Source organism: Neofelis nebulosa, chromosome 3, assembly GCF_028018385.1.
Source record: "Neofelis nebulosa isolate mNeoNeb1 chromosome 3, mNeoNeb1.pri, whole genome shotgun sequence".
NCBI classification, from domain to species: domain Eukaryota; kingdom Metazoa; phylum Chordata; class Mammalia; order Carnivora; family Felidae; genus Neofelis; species Neofelis nebulosa.
In genome coordinates this window covers 195,653,097-195,677,317 of record NC_080784.1, presented here as the reverse complement: position 1 = coordinate 195,677,317, position 24,221 = coordinate 195,653,097, and the positions used below count along the sequence as shown (strand labels likewise).

At 41.7% G+C, this 24,221-nt stretch overlaps 1 protein-coding gene across 2 annotated transcripts in view; it reads right to left on the bottom strand.

Moving 5' to 3' along the window:
• The window catches only part of FBXL5 (F-box and leucine rich repeat protein 5), a 50,108-nt gene extending 37,892 nt beyond the window's left edge, over positions 1-12,216 (bottom strand). The window contains exons 1-2 of one of the 2 annotated variants that reach the window (XM_058723058.1): positions 12,074-12,216; positions 952-1,167 (exon numbers count right to left, since the gene is read on the bottom strand). In XM_058723058.1, the coding sequence (XP_058579041.1) occupies positions 952-1,086 (135 nt within the window). In that variant the 5' untranslated portion in view covers positions 1,087-1,167; positions 12,074-12,216. Of the gene's footprint in view, positions 1-951; positions 1,168-11,754; positions 11,934-12,073 lie in introns of those variants that run through there. The other variant, XM_058723059.1, reaches the window with a different exon arrangement.
• Positions 12,217-24,221: the final 12,005 nt, after the last annotated feature.

Genomic DNA, 24,221 nt, shown 5'->3' with positions numbered 1-24,221 from the left:
AAGTAAAAGGAAAATCTTTCTATATCATTATCCTAAACTATACTCAAATAGGTCTAATTTTATGTCATACAATTACAAATTGTCCCATTTAACCATCCCTGCACCCTAAAATATGGAAAAAGGGAATATAGTAAATGTTATAGCTAACATTCAATTTTTAAATAAAAATTTTTTTAAATAAAAATTTACAAATTTTTATAAATTAATAATTTTTTAATAAATTTTTTTAAAAAGTATTCATTCATTGTAGTAACAATCTCACCTTCAGTCACCAGTAACTGCATTCATTATAGCTTTCTTCTAAGAGTTGAGCAAATGTTACCAGAAAGTAAAAATTTTGTGGTAATTAAAATTTCAACGTACAAAAACAACTTTAAGACCTGTGGAGTAACATTCACTATAAATTTTATATACAGTAATAAAGAGGTAACTAACAAAGATTCTCGTCAACCTGATAGACTCAGACTCCTTTAAGCCCTCTTCTCAACTAGGCCTCAACCTTGAACTCTGTCCTTGGCCCACTTAGTCTAGTTTTAGCAAAAGTCATTCTGAATCAGTTTAGCAAAAATCCCTCTACCCTTGACATTGATCATAGTCAGTATCTATCCATCCTCAATATCTCACCACCCTGATCTGCCTTCAGCAAAAATCCTCTTGAGTCAGTCTACCCTTGATGTTTCTTCTTAGAAATTTTCCTGACCCCTGCTCTGTTCCTTGGCTATAAATCCTTAGATATCCTATTCACAGTTGAGCCCAATCTCTCTCCCCTACTGCAAAACCCCAATGAAGTAATCCCTTGAATAAAGTCTTCCTTACTGTCTTTAACAGTGTGAGAATATTTTTTTTCTGTAACATAACATCATTTACTATAAAATGCTAATAGGTTTTGCTAATGACATACTAGCTAAGGACACAAGTTTTGACAGTTAAATACTCATTTTTGCAACTCACCTTAACATTCTTCAGTCCCTTTTCAAAGAGGCTAAGCATCTCAGAGAGTTTATTGTCAGAATGTACATTATAAATGGTCTGGCTGCGTTGTTGAAGCAAACCGATAATGTATTCATTTTCGATCTGCTCATGCATTTTGAACTCCTTAAAAGTAGCATACAAAGACTGCAGAAGAGCACGGAAATCATTGTTGTTGGAAAAGTTCGTTTTAGAAAGCTGAAGAAACATTTTAAAAAGAAAGGCATAATAAATATATGTAAATATACACCAATAAAAAATATTCAAATACACTCCTATTTAGTTTTGTACACAGCAAAATACCTCCCTTACACTTATTTGTTCAAGTACACATAAAGGAAATTCATAAATTGACAAATTATAATGGTATAATAAAAAGTACACTAGGGTCAGAAAGAAAATGGTCTACATTCTGAAGAGCTTGATGATACAGGAAACTGATTCATGAACCAAAAAATCACATAGTTTCTTTAAATAAAAGGGATTGGACCAGACTCCCTCCAAACCTAAGATTCTGTTATTCTACACATATACTAAATACAGATACTCCATAAAGTTATATGAAATTTTTAAATAGTTGTGTTAGGATAATATAAGTACTTTTTTCTTTGTTCAAAATGTTCTTTATGCTATTATACTACTTTTACAATGTAAAAGTTTAAAAATACTCTGTTATAGTTTGTTTAAACTTTAATATCAAGATGAGTCTGATCTGTTCCAGAAATAATTATAAAATATTGAGCTATCAGAATATTATTAGGGGCGCACCTGGGTGGCTCAGTCGGTTAAGTGTCCGACTCTTGACGTCAGCTCATGATTTCACAGTCTGGTTTGTGGGATCGAGCCCTGCATCAGGCTCTGCGCTAACAGCATGGAACCTGCTTGGGACTCTCTCTCTCTCTCCCCCCTCCCTGCTCCTGTTTGCTCTCTCCCTCCCTCAAAATAAATAAATAAACTTAAAAAAAAATTAGATGATTTTAGGGGAACTAGTTTTTGTTTTTTAAGAAAAACAGAATAAACACTTAGCAGCTCAGATAAGAAATCCTGTATTTTTCTGAGGTAAAGGCACTGCAACGGTACAACATGGAAACCTAGCACATCACGGCACGAGAAAGTAAATGCACATGAAGGAAAGGCACAAATCAATCACAAAATAAAGAAATACATACACTGCCATTTTCTTTAATTCTACTATTCAACCAAAGAAAATAACTATTCAGAAGTAATTTTAATTTTTCACACTGAATGGCAAATTAAATTCTCGTGTTTAAATGTATAATCTTATCAAGAAACCTGATTCAAATTAAAGTTCAAAATAATATACAAACCCTCCATTGCCATATTAAATCTACTTTCTATTGTATCAACTCTAGTTTCAAAGTCCAGTTTTAAGAGGGAAAACCTGATTAGGTTAAAAACACAGGGGCGCCTGGGTGGCGCAGTCGGTTAAGCGTCCGACTTCAGCCAGGTCACGATCTCGCGGTCCGTGAGTTCGAGCCCCACCGTCAGGCTCTGGGCCGATGGCTCGGAGCCTGGAGCCTGTTTCCGATTCTGTGTCTCCCTCTCTCTCTGCCCCTCCCCCGTTCATGCTCTGTCTCTCTCTGTCCCAAAAATAAATAAAAAATGTTGAAAAAAAAAAAAATTAAAAAAAAAAAAAAAAAAACCACAGACAGTGAATGGAGGGGAAGAAGCTACTGACACCACACTTCCTAGACTTGGTTGGTCAAGTCTGACCCAGTATTCCTAAAATGGAGCAGACCCTAAGCTGTCTCAATTGCCTGTCCTCAACAGGAGTAGTAGGCTTATGACAAAGCACCAGAAAAGATGGTAAACACCTAAAGTAGAACTATTCCACTACACATAGAATTAACTAAGTAGCTTATGTAAAACTTATGTGTATTAGGTATTAAGTCATTTATAGGAAACCACAACAGAGTCTCTAGGGATCAAATCCTAGTTCTACCATTTATTTAAATGTGTAACCCTGGGTAAGTTACTTTACTCCTTTCAATGTCTTAGTTTCTTCTTGATGTTAAATGAGAATAACAACATCTGTAGTTCACATGGTGGCTATGAAATTAAAATGAATTGGTGCTTAATAAATGCTAGCTCTAGTCATTTTGAAAATTAATCATTCACTTTTATAAATTCATGCACTTTTTTTTTTTCTCAATTCAAATAGTTAATGGGCAGCTATTAAGAGCTAGGCATTGTTCCTGTACTCGAGATAGGAACATCATGAACAAAATAGACATCTCCGCCTTTATGGAGCTTCTAGTCTGGTGAAGGGAAATAACATAAGGAACAGTAGCCACAATAAGTGAGTAAATTATCGAGAAACTTTTTCTGGTAAGGGCCAGATAATAAATATTTTAGGTTCTACAGGACATACTCTATAGCAACTATTTAATTTAGCTGCTGTAGCATTAAAGCAGTCATATGAATGAATGTGGCTATGTTCCAATAAAACTTTATTTATGGATGGAGAAATCTGAATCTCATATAATTTTCACATGTCAAAATATTATTCTTTTGATTTTCCCCAACTGTTTAAAAATGTAAAAACCATTCGTAGCTCCTGAGTCACACAAAAACAAGAGGCAGAACAGATCTGGTTATACTAATGTCGATTTTGTCCTAAGAAATGCTACACAAGATCACAACAAAATTCACCAGTGGCTAGTCTTAGCAAATACTATCATGGGTCATTTAAAAAAATTAAAATTAGGGGCACCAGGGTGGCTCAGTCAGTTGAGTGTCCGACTTCAGCTCAGGTCATGCTCTCACGGTTCATGAGTTCGAGCCCCACATCAGGCTCTGTGCTGACAGTTCAGAGCCTGGATGGACCCTGCTTCGGATTCTGTGTCTCCCTCTCTCTCCGCCCCACCCCTGCTTGTGCTCTCCCTCTGTCTTTCAAAAATGAGTAAACATAAAAAATGTTTTTTAATTAAAAATAAGTCTTAGAAATAACAGATAAATCTTAAAACATACTATTGCTATACAATTTTTAAGAAACAAAAACCTTGGGGCGCCTGGGTGGCGCAGTCGGTTAAGCGTCCGACTTCAGCCAGGTCACGATCTCGCGGTCCGTGAGTTCGAGCCGCGCGTCGGGCTCTGGGCTGATGGCTCGGAGCCTGGAGCCTGTTTCCGATTCTGTGTCTCCCTCTCTCTCTGCCCCTCCCCCGTTCATGCTCTCTGTCTGTCCCAAAAATAAATAAAAAACATTAAAAAAAAAAAAAAAAAAACAAAAACCAAAGCATGGCAAAAAAATAAATAATGCCCTCACATGACTTAAGGAAAATAACATCTTAAAAGACATGCAGGAAATTCTGCATACATTCTCACTGGACTATTAGGAAATCTTTCAGATTTAATAACAAGCTAAAATAAAAACCAGGTCCATACTACAGACTGAGAACCCAGTGAGATCCATGAAAGGACTCTACATGATTCATAGAGTCAATCCAGCTTAGTGGCTGCAAGTGCGAGTCTGGAGCCAGACTGCTAAGAAAGGAATCTATCTCTGCCACAAGTCACTAAATGGCTCTCTACCTCAGTTTCTTCATCTGTAACATAAGGCTAATAATATTAACTACCTCATAGAACCCTTGTTGTAATTTAATAATACAACGAAAGAACACAAAATTAATATAAATAAGCCCTGCTTGGGTTTTTCTGTTATTTTTATAGTTAGCCCAAATAAAACTATCATTAGAAGTCCTTATGCTACCCAAATCACTTCATTTCCACTTGAAATGAGCAATTGTTTTAGCCTGGTACTAAAGTCCGTAAATTTTGCAGCTAAAAAGATAACCAGAATGCATACAATTTAACTTTTAAAAAATCGGTTTACAGGAATTTTTAAAATTTAGCTTGCCTCTGCAAAGTTACTCAAACACACAAACTTGATTGAGACAAAAAACCTAGATACTAGTAATATCTGGGACATATTGAGGCCTATGATGCACTATATACTAAGTGCTGTTTGTTTGTTTAATGTTTACGTATTTATTTTAAGAGAGCTGCCAGCACAGAGCCCAATGCAGGACTCGAACCCACAAACCATGGTATCATGCCCTGAGCCGAAACCAAGAGCTGGACACTTAACTGACTGAGACACTCAGGTGCCCCTAAAGTAAGTATTTTTAGATAAAGTAGGTATTATAATTCCCATTTTATAGATGAAAACCCTGAGGCTCAGAAAAAATAACTTGCCCAAAACCATACAACTAGTAGACAACAAAACAGAGATCAAACCTCTATGATTCTAAATCTTATGTTCTTTCTGCAACATAGAATATGGGTTCCAATCATAACCGATTGTTTGTTTCCACATCCAACAAAGAGAGTGAACTGTCAGAACCTTGCTCTAAAGCAATAGTTCTCACCAAAGGTCAATTCTACCCTCCAGGAACTAATGTGCAAAGACATTTTTGGTTGTTAACCACTGCAGAAGTGCTACTGACACCTAGTGGGTAAAAAGCCAGGGATCCAGCTAAACATCCTACAAAACACAGGCAGTCACAAGAAAGAATCATCTAGCCCAAAGTGTCAACAGTGCTGTGGTTGAGAAATGTTACTCTAAAGAAGTGTTTTTCAAACACATTTAACCATGACCTTTAGTCTGAAATACAGTGCAACCTAGACACACACACATCACAAACACTTCAAACAAATTTCAGGAAACAATTATTTCCCTCTCTACCCTGTGATGTACTCCAATATATACTTTTCCATTTCATTTTTTAAAGTCTGTTTGTATCCCATGAAACTGATTCCATGACCCACTAATGGACTATAGAACACACTAGGAAAAACACTGCTACAATAGGATATAAAATTTCCTAAATGACCTATAAACTTGTATACCTTGATGCCTGGCAAACTCAACCCCATAAACCTATATAGAACAGGATACACATAGTCAACAAATAGTAACAACCCAGTAACATGGTATCTCTCATATTTAAAAGGATTTGTAACTGGCTTTCTGTCTCAGACACTCTACAACCTAAAATCTTAAAACCTGGCTTCAAACTGACTCAAAAGTTGTGTCACTTAAAGACTAGATTAAGTTCAAACATACATATATACATATATGTATATATGTATATATATATATATATATATATAATAGTATAATAAAAACCCAAACATTATTGCTTCAAATAAATTTTTACTTTTTATCTACTCAGCCAGACAATGCTATGATTCAATCAATGGAGATTTATACTCAATTAAAAAAACCTTAATAACTATCTTATGGACTAACTGTATGAAAAAAACTATGGCCCACAGGTGAAATATTTGCAGAAAATCATGTAACAGGTAATAAGTAACAAAATCAATAAGGTAATACAAAAAAACGTGGGCTTCAGAAGGGGGGAAAAATCCTATGATTAAAATTCTGTCTCTCCTAATTACTAGTTGAGTGGGTTGGGTAAATTACTAAACTAAGTCTGTTTCCTCATCTTTAAATAACAGATAATACCTGTATCACGAGGCTCTTGTAAGGATTAAAAGAAATAATGTATGCATGTAGTAAGAACTCATTAAATTCCCCTTTCCTCCACTTTCTAGTTCTCAATTCAATATTCCCTCTAATAAACCAATCTCCCCAATACCAGTCAGTAACAGCTTTTACAGGTATGCAGAGAAAAACAAAGAAACTAAATTCTTCATAAAGCTACATCCAATTTTTTAAAATAATCTATTCAAGGGGCGCCTGGGTGGCTCAGTGGGTTGAGCGTCCAACTTCGGCTCAGGTCATGATCTCACTCAGTCTGTGAGTTCGAGCCCCACGTCGGGCTCTGTGCTGACGGCTCAGAGCCTGGAGCCTGCTTCCGATTCTGTGTCTCCCTCTCTCTCTGTACCTCCCCTGCTTGTGCGAACTTTCTCTCAAAAATAAATAAATAAACATTTAAAAAAATAATAAAATAATCTATTCAAGTTAGTAGCTTATTTCCCTCTTAGGGCTTCAGTTACAAAATGTCCTTTGTTTATAAATTGATAAAGTAAATAGCACTTTTAATATCCTTACCTGAAAAACCTGGGCACTCCATAAAGCCCCCACCACTTGAATCTTTTATAACTGGCTTATGTGTAAGTCTGGGAATCTCTGTATCATGCACATCCTTAGAACCACCACCTACTTTGTTCTCAGCACTCAGTTCAAAGAGACTTAGACCACTCCTGACACTTTAATGCACAGCGGACCATATACTTCCCTTGGCTCCCACTGCACCACATCTGGATTTCCACCTTAGCACAAAATGTTAGACAGTAAACTCCTTAAGAACAGGAATCACACCTTGTATCACCAATGCAAGCTACTGACACAACACAGGGCCAACACACAGTAGAGACTCCAGACTTACTGGCAGAATTAATGTTAAATTTTGAGGACTAGAGGAAAGACTGAGGAATCGGAGTAAACTGGAAAAAGGATGTCATCCAATGAAACGTTCACTAAAATCCTCCCAATTTGGAAGATGAGTGAATTAGCAAAAAAGATTTCATAACAGACTGTTACCCAAAAAGATTTTTCAGAAACTACTATGGTTTCATACAAATTAAATCATGATATAAATAGAAATCATGATCCTGGGGCACCTAGGTGCCGCAGCTGGTTAAGCCTCCGACTCCCGATCTCAGCTCAGGTCATGATCTCATTGTTCGTGGGTTCAGCGGGGAGTCTGTTTGGAAAGCTCTCTCCCTCTCTCTCTGCCCCTACCCAACTCATGTTCTCTAGCTCGCTCTCTGTCAAAATAAACACACTTAAAAACAATTAAATTTAAAAAAAGAAAAGAAAAGAAATCATGATCCTGACTTGGGTTTCCATCTAGATCTGTAACTAACTGCTCATGTGAACTGAGTCTAGCTAATCTAGGCCTACAAGTCCCCAGCTATAAAATAGGAATAACCCTTCCTTTACTTACTTCAAAGGACTGTTGTCCAGGTAACAGTGAAAAAAACTTTCCATAAAACCTTATATAAATTTAAGAGGAAATCCAAGAGCAAAGAATTAAATTAGGTATTACACAGCAATATTTAAAATGGCCTATAACTTCAGAGTAAGTTATTCTAAGTAAACTATAGTCTAAGTATATAAATGATTGAGTTGATGCCAATAAATACACAGATGCTTCTAAAGTACATTGTACTTGAAAAGTTTGATACTGGAAATAAAACTGGCTTCTTTTATAATCACTGTGCATTCAGAATCAACATTAGAATACAGTGAAATAATATATCTTGTACCTTTTTAGTTTGAGTACAAAAACTAGTTCTCATTTTGTAAAGTTTTACTGCTGGCTATTTGAATATCCCTGGTCTTTACCACCAAACAATGGTGAAGGCAAAACTTGAGATGATAAATGAATAAATAAAAAAAAAAAAAAACAAATTAGGGGCACCTGGGTGGCTCAGTCGGTTAGGCATCCAACTTCGGCTCAGGCCATGATCTCGCAGTCCGTGAGTTCGAGCCCCGCATCGGGCTCTGTGCTGACAGCTCAGAGCCTGGAGCCTGTTTCGGATTCTGTGTCTCCCTCTCTCTCTGCCCCTCCCTCACTTGCACTCTGTCTCTATCTCTCAAAAATAAACAAACATTTAAAAATTTTTTTCTTAAATTAGTCCTTTAAGATTATTCATCCATCATAAAACACTTATCTCTCCACCCTGGCTCCCAAAGGACATCGTAGGAGATTTCCACTAGCTATTAGTATCAAGAAGAAATCTGGATATAGAATTCCTATAGTTTTTTTCTCCCTAAATCACCTTGATCTCTGATCCACAGTTTGGAAAACTGGACTTTTAATCTCCTTGATGAATATCTACAACAATCTCATTAACTACATCTAATTAAGAATTAGTGATAATTTTGACTTATGCTATGTCAAATTGAAAATGCTTTCTTAATTACTGCAAAAGGAAACATTTAAGTACTGAAAAGAATCTCATTTGACTCGGGTATTTTTTGTTAATGAATTTACTTATTTTGAGAGAGACAGACAGAGAGAGGTGGAGCAGGGGAGGGGGAGGGGCAGGAGAGAGGGAGAGAGAGAATCCCAAGCAGGCTCCGTGCCTTCAGCCCCAAGCCTGACACAGGGCTCCAACTCATGTACAGTGAGATCATGACCTGAGCTGAAACCAAGAGTCAGGCGCTCAACAGATTGGGCCACCCAGGCGCCCCATACCCAAGTATTGGTTTTTAAAATGGCACTGTCGGGGCGCCTGGGTGGCGCAGTCGGTTAAGCGTCCGACTTCAGCCAGGTCACGATCTCGCGGTCCGTGAGTTCGAGCCCCGCGTCAGGCTCTGGGCTGATGGCTCAGAGCCTGGAGCCTGTTTCCGATTCTGTGCCTCCCTCTCTCTCTGTCCCTCCCCCGTTCATGCTCTGTCTCTCTCTGTCCCAAAAATAAATAAAAAAACGTTGAAAAAAAAAATTAAAAAAAAAAAAAAATTGCACTGTAAGGGGCGCCTGGATGGCTCAGTCGGTTAAGCATCCGACTTTGGCTCAGGTCATGATCTTGTGGTCTGTGAGTTCAAGCCCTGAGTCAGGCTCCGTGTTAACGGCTCAGAGCCCAGAGCCTGCTTCAGATTCTGGGTCTCCCTCTGTCTGTGCCCCTTCCCTGCTTGCACTCTGTCTCTCTCTCTGTCAAAAATAAATAAAGATTTAAAAAAAAAAATTTTTAATGACACTGTATATGGGACGCCTGGGTGGCTCAGTGGGTTAAGGGTCCGACTTTGGCTCAGGTCATGATCTCTGTGAGTTCCAGCCCCGCGTCGGGCTCTGTGCTGACAGCTCAGACCCGGCCCGCTTTGGATTCTGGGTCTCCCTCTCTCTCTGCCCCTCCCCTGCTCACGCTCTCTCAAAATAATAAACAAACATTTAAAAAAGAATTTTTTTTAATGGCACTGTATAAGGCTGGTTAGTCTATCACGTAACTAAGTAAAACTGTGACTCTTAACTACCACGGGAAAGTCACCGCCTCGCGAAAACCACAAACACGCTGGGAAAGGGTACACATGCACAAAAATTTCCGTAACAGTTTCAAGCCATCCCCAGGCTGGCCTGCAGAGAAGACCTCATACTCCTGAAGTCCTCACCAACTTTCCCTTTTCAATTTTGAGAAAGTAAAAAAAACAAAAAAACTCCTTTTTTTTTTTTTTTTAATTTCCTGCAATTCGTGACCACCATCGGAATAACTAAGTTGAAAGCCCAGAGGAGGTAAAAACACTGCAGCGATCTAACTGAAACACTTCAGGGTCGGGCAGCCTAATGGATGGCTTACCCGCTCCTTTCGCTTCTTCTGGGTAAACGGTTCTCACCCTTGGCTGCACGGGAGCTGGACTCAGCGGAGGAGCGTCAAATTGTTCATACTTGATGCCAGGGTCACTCCCGAATTTTCAGTGCTTTGGGCACTGAATTTGGATTTTTAACAGCCTTGGGGGGCGGGGGGGGGGGGGGGAGGGCGGATTCTAATCAGCTACCAAGGTTGAGAAGCACTGTCCTGGCCCGTCCTGTTTAAGCCTATACCCGAATCGGGTTATTTTTTTAATTTCCAAAATGGAAGGAGGAAAAGGGTGGTTGTGAGTACGTTTTTAATTGCTGGTTTTTAACGTGGCTTCGCCCTGAGCCCTCTGGGCATCCTCCAACCACCTCACTGGGCTCTCAGAACCCCTCTTTTCCCTCAACAGGGCTTTTGCTTAGTGCTGTGGAAGTTCTGAAAATTCACAAAAGCTGACTTCTGGGCTTCAACAAGAGTTGTTGAAATGCTTTTCATCTGGTTCATTTCTACACGAAAACGGGCCTGCCCGAAGTTTCCAGCACCTATGTGGACATAGGTGGCCATTCTTTCCCCCAACGGAACACTGACAAAAAAGTGGGCGCTTGATACTGCTTTAAAATCCCTGCAGAAGGCCCTGAGCCATCTCCAGAAAAGTGCTTTTTCAGCTAATGCTGCACCAATCAAGAGTCCAAAAAGGTTCGCACAGTTAAACCAACTTTTTCCGAGGCCCGTTTCACTGGAGCCCACGTAAAGAATTCCAACAGAGAGTAGCGGTCGTATCACACGATCCACGCCGAGGAAAAGCTCCAGGACAATAAAAGTTGCAAGGAGAAAAAGAACTCTAAACCAAGAGCGAAGCGTCTCCCCATCCTAGACCAGGAAACCTGGGGTTTCTCCCAAATCAAGCCAGGGAACAGCCGGGGGGCGTAAGATGAGCAGGGGGGTGGCTGGGAGAAGCTGCCCCTCGAGCCAGGAAGCGAGCGAGAGGTTCGGAAGGATGGATGGGTGGCGTCTGCAAACAGACCCGGGGGCCCCCAAACCGGCCGGGAGCAGGATGAGGGGCGGCGGCGATGGGGGCGGCGGGGGACAGCTGCAGAAACGGCCGGCCCCAGGCGGACAGGAAGCCCAGCGCAGGTGGCCGGCCCGGGGTCCCCGAAGGTCGGTGGGGCGCGGAGGGGCCCCTCTCCCCAAGGGGGCGGGGGCGGGAGGCTCGGCACGGCCGCAGGCAGCGGGCCCGCCCGGCCAGGGGTACGCAGCCAGGCAGCGGCCGCGCCGCGGGCCCCGAGGGCACGTCCGAGGCCGCCGGCCGGGCGGGGGCGCGGGCTCCCCGCCGAGGGTGCGGGGGAGCGAGCGCGGCGCTGACAGCTGCGCAGGCGGCAAGCCGCGCGGCGCGGCCCCGGGGGCCACGGGCGCGGCGCAGGCCAGGCCGCCCGGGGACCGGCCCGCTCCTCCTCGCGGCCCGCGCTGCCCGGAGCAAGAGACCCCGCACACCGTTACCTTGTCGCAGTAGAGCCCCACCAGCTGCTTCATCCGCCAGTGCGGGGCGGTGAAGACGTCCACTTCTTCGGGGAAGGGCGCCATCGCCACTGCCTCAGCCTCTGCCTCAGCAGCCGCGGCCGCCGCCTCTCCATAGACACCCTCGCCGCGGGGCAGAGGCGGCGCGCCCCCCTGCGCATGCGCCCGCCCCGTCGGCGCGCGCGCCCGGCCTACTCGGCCGGCCGGGACGCGGGGACGCGCGGGCCGCCGCCATGCGGTCCCCGAGGCCCACGTGACCAGGCGCGCGGCGGCGGCGGCGGCGGCTGGAGCTCTCTCTTACCTGCTGGGTTCTTTTCGTGTTTGTCTCCTTCGCTTGCTGAGGAGAGAAACCCAAGTCTTTACCCTATTTGTTTCGCAACATTAAAACACATTATCCGAAGGCAGGGGGTGTCGTCTTGGAGGCCCTCTCAGCGCTGCCGCTACGCCCACCAGGCCTTGAGGCCGAGGCCGCCGAGCACAATGGCCGCGCTCGGGCCGGGAGCTGTGCTTGGGCGCCGCGGGCCGTGAAGCCTATTCGCCCGAGTGGCTGTTCTGGGCGCCACTGGGCCCTCCTAGGCCGCCCTTTGCCTCCCTGCCATGCCCAGGTGGCGGGCTCGACCTCCCTGCCCGCTGGTCAAAGGCCCCGGCTAATGGGTGGCCCAGGACCCGGGTTCCAAGAACTTAGGACCCACAGGGAAACGGTGCCGCGTGAACCGACTGAACACTGGCCGCCCCTCCGCTCGGGGCGGGCGCCCAGCCTGGGTCTGGGGGCAGGGCGGCATCTCCTCCCCAGCAGGCCGGAGGGGAGGGCAGCGTGGAATTCTGGCGCCTCCAAGGAAGGAAAAATGTCCCTTGGGAATCAGGCTGGAATGTACCTCAAGCACAGAAACACCAGGTCAGGGGTGTCAGAAAGGTCTGGGGGGAGGGGGGAGGGGCGAATGATCACAGAAGGTTAGTGCGGGGAAAGAACCTTGGTACACATCCCTCCATTTTAAGTCGAGATTCAGGGAGAAAGGAGACCAGCAAGGTCACTGCCGAGAGGTCAGTCTCTTCCCCACAGGTCACGTGCCCCCGCCCCCTCCAGACCTCAAGGAAACCTAGGGAGACCCTGTTATGGGTTCCGCTAATCATGATCAAACCTCGACTGGTTGGTTGGTGGACTAATGGACACACAGAGAAACGGGAGAAAACAGGGAAGGCTGAGAACCTGAAAGTGTTATTTGCTTAATGACTATAAACTGTGGGAAGGCAAGAAACAGATAGGATCTGTTCATCCTTTATCTCCCCATTATCTGTCACAGTTCCATGACAACACAGGGGTTTGATGAATATTCAATAAATGATGGATAGAAGGTGAGAAAGAATCTTGCAATAGGGCGCATCTGTTTATTTCTCATCTTACTTGTGCCCTTTATGGACAGGAAGTATGAGCAGCGGTTAAAAGCACAGACTGGAGATAAAGTAAGATTCCTGGTTTTGCCAGATACTGCTTGTATGACTTTGAGTAAGCTACATGAGGTCTTTGTGCCTCAGTTTCCTCTTCTAGAAAATAGGGACAAAACTATGGACTAAATGCTTGTGTTCTCAAGTTCATATGTTGACCCCCTGCTTCACCCTGTGATCGTATTAGGAGGTGGGCCTTTGGAAGGTAATCAGGATTACATGAAGTCATGAACATTAGGTCGTGACTGATTGTTGCCCTTGCAAGAGTCACTAGAGAGCTTGCTTCCTATGCCATGGGATAGAAGCGGAAATTGGCAGTTCACAACCGGGAAAAGGATTCTTACCACGCTGGCATCCTGATCTTGGACTTCCAACCTCTAGAACCATGAGAAATAAACTGCAGTTGTTTATAAACCATCCAGTCTGTGGTATCTTCGTTAGAGCTAAGACAAATACCTCCTCATGTCACTGTTAGGAGAATTAAGAGAGTTCCTATGTTTGACCTGCTTATGTTAGCACCTGGCACATAATAAATACTGCCTGTAAGCTATTATTATTAAAACAGCTTTGTGAGGTAGTCCTGTAGGAAACTAAGTCCTGAAGACACTCTGGTAATTGCCTAACATCCCACAAATTAGTAACCGAATAATCTGGCCATATGAATCTAGGTCCAGTAACACCCTCCCAGGCACTGTGTTAGTTGTGTGGGGTACGGAGATATGGTTTATGCACAGTCTGTACTAAAGAAACAAGAATAACAAATAATAGAACATAGATAGGGCCCTTAATATTTCTATCATCCTCTTCCCCTTTCCCCTTCTTTCTTTAAAAATTTTTTTTAATGTTTATTCATTTTCGAGAGACAGAGACAGAGCATGAGCAGGGAAGGGGCAGAGAGAGAGGGAGACACAGAATCCGAAGCAGGCTGCAGGCTCCAAGCTATTAGCACAGAGCTCAACTCGGGGCTCGAACTCATCAACTTCAAGATTATGACCTGAGCCAAAGTCAGGCACTCAACCGACTGAGCCACCCAGGTGCCCCTCCCCTCCTTTCTTTTAAACTCTGCTCTTTCACCAGGGCTTTGCTTCTATGTTTTTTAATATCCCCCAGAAGACATTGTCTCATTTCCCTTCTATTTCTTTACTTCGTTCGGATCTTTCCCCCCAGCTGTCTTGAAATGTAGAATTAGGTGAACCAGTTATATGGAGAAATGAGTTCCAAGAGAACATGCATTTTGTTTTATGCTCAGCGCTTAGAACAATGCCTATCATACGTTACTACTTAATATTTGTGGAAAAAAGAAAGAAAGAATAGAGGCACCTGGCCAGCTCGGTGGGTAGAGTGTGCAACTCTTGATCTCGGGGTTGTAGGTTCAAGACCCAGGCTGGGTGTAGAAATTACTTAAAAATAAAAGTCTTTAAAAAAAAAAAGAAGGAATGAGGGAAATTCTTGGCATTCTGTAATTTCCTCATTTTGACTGACTTTTACTACACCGTATTCTATTTCTCAATACTTGTTTGTATCTGTGTTGTTCACCCGTGTATCCCCAGAAGCAAGCACATTAAATAAGTGTTCAACAACAACAACAAGTCCTTCTACACACAGTTTTGCTGTAACCCAGAATTTGAAGCTCTGTAGTCAGCTCAACAATAATAACAGCCACTTTGGACTCTGGCCATTTCAGGGAATTTGTTCAAGATGACAAAATGAAAGAAATAAAGTGATAAAAAAATAAATAAGTCCTGTGGATCATTCTTCCCCTTGAAAGAAGCTGTTAACATTAGCTCTATATGCTGAGTAATGTGGCAATTAATCACCTGCTATATCCAGAATAAATGATTGATTTACATTAAACTTTAGCCCCAGAAAGAAGACATTGATCAGCGTAGTCTCATTATGGGTCGCTGCAGCTACAGCAGATCAGGAACTGTTATGGAGGCCAAGCTTGTCAGTTAAACCACCTCTCTCTGATTTCTTCTCCTATATGACAGAGAAGGAACTCTAACAGACCATCTAGCTATCGGCTACCTCAAGGAGACTGGATAGACATGTGAACAGAGCACCGAAAATCCACATCGCTTAGTGCCTGGTGTATTGAGGGTTCCTTCTTTCCTGCTCTCATTGTCTCTGAAAAACTGCATGACACGGGGGGGGGGATGCCAAATCATTCCATGGTGACCTAAAAATATGATGGTAGGCCTCTTGGCTAGTATTTTCCAACCCTAGTTTGGAGGGCCCTGGAAAGGCTTAGTGGTCAAGGAAAGTCAAATCTAAGGCATTTAACTCTGTTTATCTGAGTGACACAGCATTTTCCCCAACAGGGGGTGAGTTGTGAAAACAAGCGATGGAAGAATGTTGCTGTTGCAAAAACAGTTAGAATCCCAGTCCTAACTGGGTACCAGAATTGATCCTCACTGTCTGTCAAAACAGCCAATCAACAGTTTGCTGCAACAGGCTAGGTTGATTCAGGAGTAAAGATTTTACTAGGGGTGATGGCATTATTAAAAGAAAAAATAGCCAGATTTGAAATGCAAGGCCATTTTCTTTTTTTCATTTTCCTTTAGGATAGTTTATATGCAAATGGCCCTCAGAAAAGGAAATATATATATAGGCCTGTAGTTTGCCCCAAACCCTTATTTTCTTTTTTTAATTTAAATAGTGAATGCTATTTCCCCATTGGTGTTCACTGTATAATAATAGATGAGTCACTATGTGTATTAGTTTGCTAGAGCTGTTGTAATGAATATCACACACTGGGCAGTTTATACAACAGAAATTTATTTTCTCACTGTTCTGAAAGTCCAACATCAAGGTGTCAGCATGTCTGATTTCCTCTGAGGCCTCCCTCATTGCCTTGCATATGGCCACCTTCTCGTAGTGTCCTCACAGAGCCTTTCCTCTGTCCTGTGTATGTCTATGTCCTTCTTTTCATACAAGGATACCAGTAAGATTTGATGAGGGCCCACCCTAACCACTTTATTTTAACTTACCTCTTTAAAGGCCTGATCTCCAAATATTGTCACATTCTGAGATACTGAGGGTTAGGTCTTCAACAAATAAATTTAGGGGGGAACACATTTCAGCCTGTAACACTATGGAAAGAAAAGTTTGTCATAAAGATACGATAAAACTTTTTATATAATGACCAAAAACACTGGAAACAACTAGATGTCCCTCAGAAGGATACTGGATTACAGCACATTCATTCAATGGACAAATAGGCATCTGTTTAAAAAAAAGCATAAGATATGGGGTGCGTGGCTAGCTCATTTCATAAGGCATGTGACTCTCGGGGTGCCTGGGTGGCTCAGTCAGTTAAGCGTCCAACTTCAGCCTATGTCATGATCTCACCATTCCTGATTCGAGCCCCGCATCAGGCTCTGTGCTGACAGCTCAGGGCCTGGAGCCTGTTTCAGATTCTGTGTCTCCCTCTCTCTCTCTGCCCCTTCCCCACTCACACTCCGTCTCTCTCAAAAATAAACATTAAAAAAATTTTATTTAAAAAAACAAACAAAAAAATAAAGCATGTGACTCTTGATCTCAGGGTTGTGAATTCAAGCCCCATGTTGGGCATGGAGCCTACTTTAATATATATATGTATATGTACATATATATACCTTTTAACATATATACATACATATGTACATATGTATATACATATATATACCTTTTAACATATATATTTACATATATATTTACATATATTGTACATATATGTATATACATATATATATGTTTGTATATGTTTGTATATATGTATGTTTATGCTTAAAAGCATAAGCATAAGATAGATCTATGTTACTGGATGGAATGAAATCAAGATTTTCTAAGTTAGAAAAATGTAGAGAATACTTTGTTAAATAGATCTCCTTTGTGTTAAAAAAAAAAAAAAAAAAAAAAGGTACGGGGAAGCCTGGATGGCTCAGTCGGGTAAGTGATAGATTCTTGATTTCAGCTCCAGTCATTATCTCAGGTTTGTGAGATCAAGTCCCAAATCAGGCTGTGCAGTGATAGTGCAGAGCCTGCTTGGGATTGTCTGTCTCCCTCTCTCTGCCCTTTTCCTCCCCCTCTCAAAAATAAATAAACATTAAAAAAACAAAAAGTATGTTTCTAGAATAAAAACAGAAATTTGTAAACAGGGGTTCTGAGATGGGAAGCAGTTAAATACCTTTCAAATATGTACCTTTTGGTATAGTTTTATTATTTTACTACACGTACCTGTTGGTCGTCAGTTATAGAAATTCATTAATAAGAATGCATTTTAACAGAATTTAGGCAATAACTTTTAAATCTTTAATACTATGAGAGGAAAAATGTTTGATTATACATAATCAGTAGCAACAGTGCTCATTGCACAGTCATTTTACGCTTATCCCAAGTTTTTATTTGAACCTGTATCGTACGCCTGCTTTGCCTCTCTGGCTTCTCTGTGTACCCTGCCCTTTAGTCCACAATCATCTTTCCCGTAGGACTGGAGGCATCTTCGAGGATAGGGACAATGTTTTAAAGACACTGAGGAAATGGGTCCGGTAAAATGTTAAGTGAAAAAGAGCAGGATCAAAACTGTACTTACAGTATAACCCACACCCACGTTTACAAAATACATAAGAAGAATTAGAAATAGATGAGGCGAAATCTTAAAAAGTCTCCTCTGGATAATAAGAATTTTAGGTGATTCTTTCCCTCTTTTACATTTTTTCTATTTTTCCCAATGTTTTAGGTGAACATGCTCTACTTTTAATGTCAAAAATACAGAAATGAGCATATTACAATCTGATGACAATTACATTTTATAAATACATTTAAAGGGGGCTGGAAGGAGATATATCAAAATGTTGACACTGGCTGTGTTTTAGCGGTAGAACTATAGTTGATTTGGGGGAGAGGGGAGCTACTTTTTCCCTGAAATTTGAACAAAAAATGTCCCCTAAAAATTAGGCTTTGGTTTAAAGATTTCAGTGTAACATTAATCACTGTCAGAGTTACATCCAGTCTCTCAGAGGCCCATCCCACCTCACAGATAGAGTCCAAGGATGCTTCCTAGAACTGTGCCTGGAGACCTTTGCCTACATCTCGCCTCATGGTCCTATTGTTGTGACACAGGACTTCCCAGCTTGTCACTTGGAAGCCATTCCAGTGAGTTCTAGCTGGATTCTATTCTTTAGACCACCAAGCCTCTGTGGCACTTCTGGCATGACACACACATAAGACTGCCTTCACCTTGGCAAGAGCTCCCTAGCCGGCCGCCAAGGTTGATGCTAGCTCTTTTAAAACCTTAGAGATACAAGGGGCATGGAGAAGGGGGGGGGGGGGGGGGGGCTGTGGAAGCAGGGGTTGGGTGGGGGCGGCTATCTACCACCTTGTACATTTTCCTGTTTGATGGCCCTTTGTGTCCACAATGGGTCTCAGTATCCCTTTCCAGAACTTCAAGTTTGCATTTTTGGAGCACATGCTTTCCATTCTCGGCTAAGCTGATAGGGCATCAGACTGGAATACAGATGCTCCTTTTTACTGTGCCCTTTTTTACAGGTGTGGCCCTGTCTCCCCTAGAGGTGGCTGGCTGGTGCCTTACATATGAGAAAAAGAATTGCTCAGACATATACAAAGGCATAGGATAACTGAAGAGCTGAGAAGAAGAAGAGACGTAAAAGATAAAGGGATAGATAGGTAAGAAAGAAATAAAAAAAAAGATGAACAACAGAGTGAGGGAGGAATAAAAAAGAAAGAAAAATGTATAGGTGGAAATAGAAAGGAGAACGCAATGCTTAAATTTTACTAAGGTCTTACTATGTACCAGGCATTATAAATTCTTTACATGAATTATCATGTGTAGTCCTTACAACTACTATATGCGGAAGGTTCTATTTTTTCTCATGTGACAGAAAAGGGAAATGATGTTTAGACAGAGGTCTTGATTTGTCCAAGGTCATAGAGTCAGTTAGTGGAAAATCAGGGCTATAAATCTATGTCTTACTCATCCTAGAACATGCACTTAAACTTACACTGAAAAGACAATTTTGTCATTAGTTTATGTCAACAAACTAAATGACTAACATGTGCTCTTAATCTCTGACCTGGAGCCAAAGGTTACTGCAAAGAACGCGGGCTACCCCATAAACTACATGTGTCCAAATATAGAAGTCTCAGTCCTTAGGTTACCTTTTGAAGATTAGTAGTTCAGATAATGCTAAGAACATAGTTTTGCTTCATTACAAATATGGACAAATAATGTGTATAATGGCTTCTAATGTTTCTTTGCAAAAATTTCAACCGAGTAAGAGCCTTCCATTTCCTAAACATACCTGTGTGTCATTTATTCTTAATAAATGGTGCCAAGTGAATTCCAACTTCTTGACTTCCACTCAAAGGGCCTATTATGAGCTAACAGGATGTTGCCGTGTATGTGGCCTGAGGGAAAGGTGGCTACTCTCAAAGACAACTTGACTCAGCTGTTTGCACCGTGTAGCGAGGAAAAGCATCGCAAGTTTCGGAACGGAAAGGACTGATAAGCTTCCTGTAAATTGTCGGGCTTACATTTATTGTAATGATGAAATCTGGCAGGCAATTGCTTAATCCCTGCCTACAGAAGGGGCGGGGGGGGGGGGGGATTATTTAGGGAAGTACCAGTTCTGTTTCCTTCCTCCTTACCAGTGACATTTAAATTTGAGAAACAAAACAGATGAACACAGGAGAAGGGAAGGAAAAATAAGATAAAAACAGAGAGGGAGGCAAACCTTAAGAGAGTCTTAAATACAGTGAACAAACTGAGGGTTGCTGGAGGGGTGTTGGGTGGTGGGGTGGACTAAATGGGTGATGGGTATTAAGGAGGGCACTTGTTGGGATAAGCACTGGGTGTTATACGGAAGTGAGGAATCACTAAATTCTACTCCTGAAACCATTATTACACTATATGTTAGCTAACCTGAATTTAAAGGAAATTAAAAATAATAATAAAATGCATGCAAAGAGAGAAAGAAGCAAACCAAGAAACAGACTTTTTTTTAATGTTTATTTATTTATAGAGAGAGACATAGTGTGAGCAGGGGAGGGGTAGGGAGGGGGGCACAGAATCTGAAACAGACTCCAGGCTTTGAGCTGCCAGCCCAGAGCTGGATGTGGGGCTCAAACTTGTGAACTATGAGATCATGACCTGAGCAGAAGTCGGATGCTTTATCAACTGAGCTACCCAGGTGCCCCAAGAAACAGGTTCTTAGCTGTAGAGAACAAACTGATCCTTACCAGAGGGAAAGTGGATAGGGGAATGGGAAAAATAAGTGAGAGGAATTAAGGAGTGCACTTGTGATGAGCACTGGGTGTTGTATGGAATTGCTGAATCCTTACATTGCACACCCGAAACTAATAAAACACTACCTGTTAGCTGAAAAGAAATAAACAACAAAAACCACAACAAACCTTCATAAACCCAAAACACAGTACAAAAAATATCTGCAGTTACATAAGGCAACTCCCAGAAAATTTTTAGATGCTGACAGCTATATAGGCAGAAACAGGAATGTCATATATACCTTTGATTCCCATGGGCTGATGCCTTTTTTTTTAAAATACCCTCTGCCACTACCTACCTATCCATGAGATCTTGGGCAAATCACTTGCCCTTTCTGGGAAGCTTTTGAGAATGATAAGGCGTGATAAGTAATTAATACATACAATCTACAACACCTGTAAAAAGGACTCTCCCAGACAACTGCTTACCTATTATGGGAAATTAATCACCAACCAACCAGATAAGTCTATCAAGAGTTAGTTGACCTTTACCCAATCATTATTTGCTTTGTGTAACTAGTTTAACTGTAATTAGTTTAATTGTGATTCATTTTACTGTGATTAGTTCCATTCACTTTTCCTAAAATGTCTCTACCAAGGTGATTTTAGACTATTACAGTCTCTTAAGTGCGAGATTATAATAGCACATTGACATGTGCTTGTAATTGAACTACTTGAAAAGTATTCTTTAACAGTAGAGAGATAGTACAGCAGACTGGGTAAGAGTGTGAATCCAGTTTCCTTTTCTGTAAAATGGGATAGTGAGTTCTTCCTCACTGTGTCCTGAGAATTGTATGTTGTAAGGAACTTTGTAGAGTCTAGCATAGGAAGCACTAAATATTAACTATTGCTTTTGCTTGTATAAAAGAGGAAATTAGACAAGATATTCTCTTTGGTCTCTTCCAGTTCTGAATTCTGGGCCTCAAGGAACACACCTTGAAAGCTGGTTCTTTGGGCAAATCCTATAAATTAATTAAACTGGAGAAGGGAGGGATTCAATTAGATTGGGCTGTAAGTGACTGAAGACCCAAAATAACAAGAAACAAGAGAGGTTTTCTTCTTTTTCTCAGGGTATTAGTTATCTGCTGCTGTGTAACAAATTGCTCCAAACCTTAGTGGTTTAAAACAACATTTATGATTCACAGTTTCTAAGGATCAAGAATTCCATAGTGGCCTAGCTGGGCCATGCTGATCCGGATTCCCTCATGAGTTTGCAGTCAGGCTGGGAGACAGATATCGAGATTTCACCGGGACTAATGTTGGAAGTGAGAGCACAGGATCAGACAGATTTAGGTTCCCATCCTTCCATGCTATGGGATCCAGAGCAAATTACTCAAACCTTGAATTTCTGGGTCCTCACTGATAAACTAGGAGACACCTCAAGTGTTGTGTGGCAAACACCTGAGTTAATAAGTGTAACAGGCTTTGCACAGTAAGAATTCAATGCTACCTTAACATTATTACATATATATATGTGTGTGTGTGTATGTATACATATATATACATATATACACACACATATATATAATAAGAATATTCCAGGGGCAGCTCAGTCAGTTAAGTATCCAGTTCTTGATTTCAGCTCGGCTCACGATGTCAGGATTCATGAATCGTGCTGACAGTGTGGATCCTGCTTAAGAGTCTCTCCCTCTCTCTCTGTCCTTCCCTCACTCATGCACGCATGCACTCTCTCTCTCTCTCTCTCTCTCTCAAAATAAATAAACTTTAAAAGATCGTTGTGAAATGTTACCAAACATAAATGTCCAATTTGGGTCAGCTTTAGGATAGATCGAAATAAGAGGAATGCTATTATTCACGAAAAATTACAGATTTACGTGCATTTAATCTTGCCGGCCTCTAAGTGAACCGATTCATGAGAAATGATATCCCTCCCTTTGCATACAACATGGTGCCTCTATGATCTCCTCTCTAAACACAAAGGTGTGTTTCACATTGACAACAGGCACCAATTATTGAAAGACTAACACTAGACCAGGAACCACATCATCTCACAACATTGTGAAGTAGGTTACGCCAACCCAATTTTACTGAAACTAAAGTTTGGAGAGGCAGAAGTAGGGTTTGCAGCCGGGTCTGGTGCTTTCACCACACCACAATGCTCTTCCTCTTGTACAACTATCACACTTTATTTTCTGTGAAATACAAGTCCTTCCATGCAGCTTTGCTGGGAATTTCAACAGAGGAAAGGGGTGCAGAGAGTGGGAAATGATACATGGCAGAAGAGGAGGCAGAGTGCACACTGCTTCAAGGTTCTTAGCTAAGTGCTTGCTCTCAGCTAGATTAATAATAGAAGATCTGAAATAATAACTAGGAGGTGATACTCTGTATGGTATTGGCAATGTAAGTGCCGTAAGACTTCACTCGGAGAGCCACGAGCACCTGAACCAGCCCCATCCTTAGTGTTCCTCAAAATATGGTCCTAGGAGAACCTACATTGGAATCACATCAGGTTCTTTTAAAGACCTGATTTCCAGGGGCGCCTGGGTGGCTCAATCGGCAGAGTGTCAGGGTAGAGTCTCAGACTTCAGGTCGGGTCATGATCTCACAGTTTGCGGGTTCAAGCCCCTCATGGGGCTCTGTGCTGACAGCTCAGAATCTGGACCTGCTTTGGATTCTGTGCCTCCATCTCTCTCTGCCCCTTCCCCACTTGTGCTCTGCCTCTCTCTCTCTCTCAAAAATAAACATTAAAAAATTAAAAAAAAAAAAAAAAAGACCTGATTTCTAAGAGTCACCCTTGGACATTTGATTCAGTACATTTGGGGCAAGGACTCAGGCTCTGTATATGATTCTTATGTAACTAAAGTTTGAGAAATGCTATTCCAGTTACTATGCTTCTATAACTAAAACTGTTTTTCAACCCTGATAAGGTGGTTATAGAATTCATGGAACTCATAGTATCATTTGCAAAACATGACATGATACATTAAATGTAATAGAGCCAAATTTGGAAGATAGATTACTATAGAAATAGTACAAACTTGGGGAATAAACAGAACTGAGCTCAAATCTTTCCTCTGCTGCTTAGAAGTTGTACAACTATAGGCAAGTTTCTGAACATCTCTGAGCCCTAGTTTCCACTGCTTTAAAATATTGCTTATGACACTTTAATGGGGTATTGTGAAGACTGAAGACAATATATGTGTAATGCCTGATACATAATAGCCATCCAGTAAATGATAGGTATTCTTATTTTAATTTTTATTTGAGAGAGAGAGAGAGAAAGAGAGAGTGCAAGCGGGGTACAGGGGCAGAGGGAGGGAGAGGGAGAAAGAGAGAGAGAGAGAGAGAGAGAGAAAGAGAGAGAGAATCTTAAGTAAGCCCCATGCTCAGCGTGGAGCCCAACTCAGAGCTCAATCCCACAACCTAGGATCATGACCTGGGCCCAAATCAAGTCAAATGCTCAACCGACTGAGCCATCTAGGTGCCCTGATAGGTATTCTTATTATTAAACATCGAACAGTGTATAAAATAGGATGCCATATCTTAATACACTCTAGTATTAAGAGATGTCAGGGGCCAGAGTTTTTATTATTATTATTAAATATAATTCAGTGTCAACTTGGTTTCCATACAACACCCAGTGCTCATCCCAACAGGTGCCCTCCTCAATGCCCATCACCCATTTTCCCCTCTCCCCCACCCCCCCATCAACCCTCAGTTTGTTCTCAGTATTTAAGAGTCTCTTATGGTTTGCCTCCCTC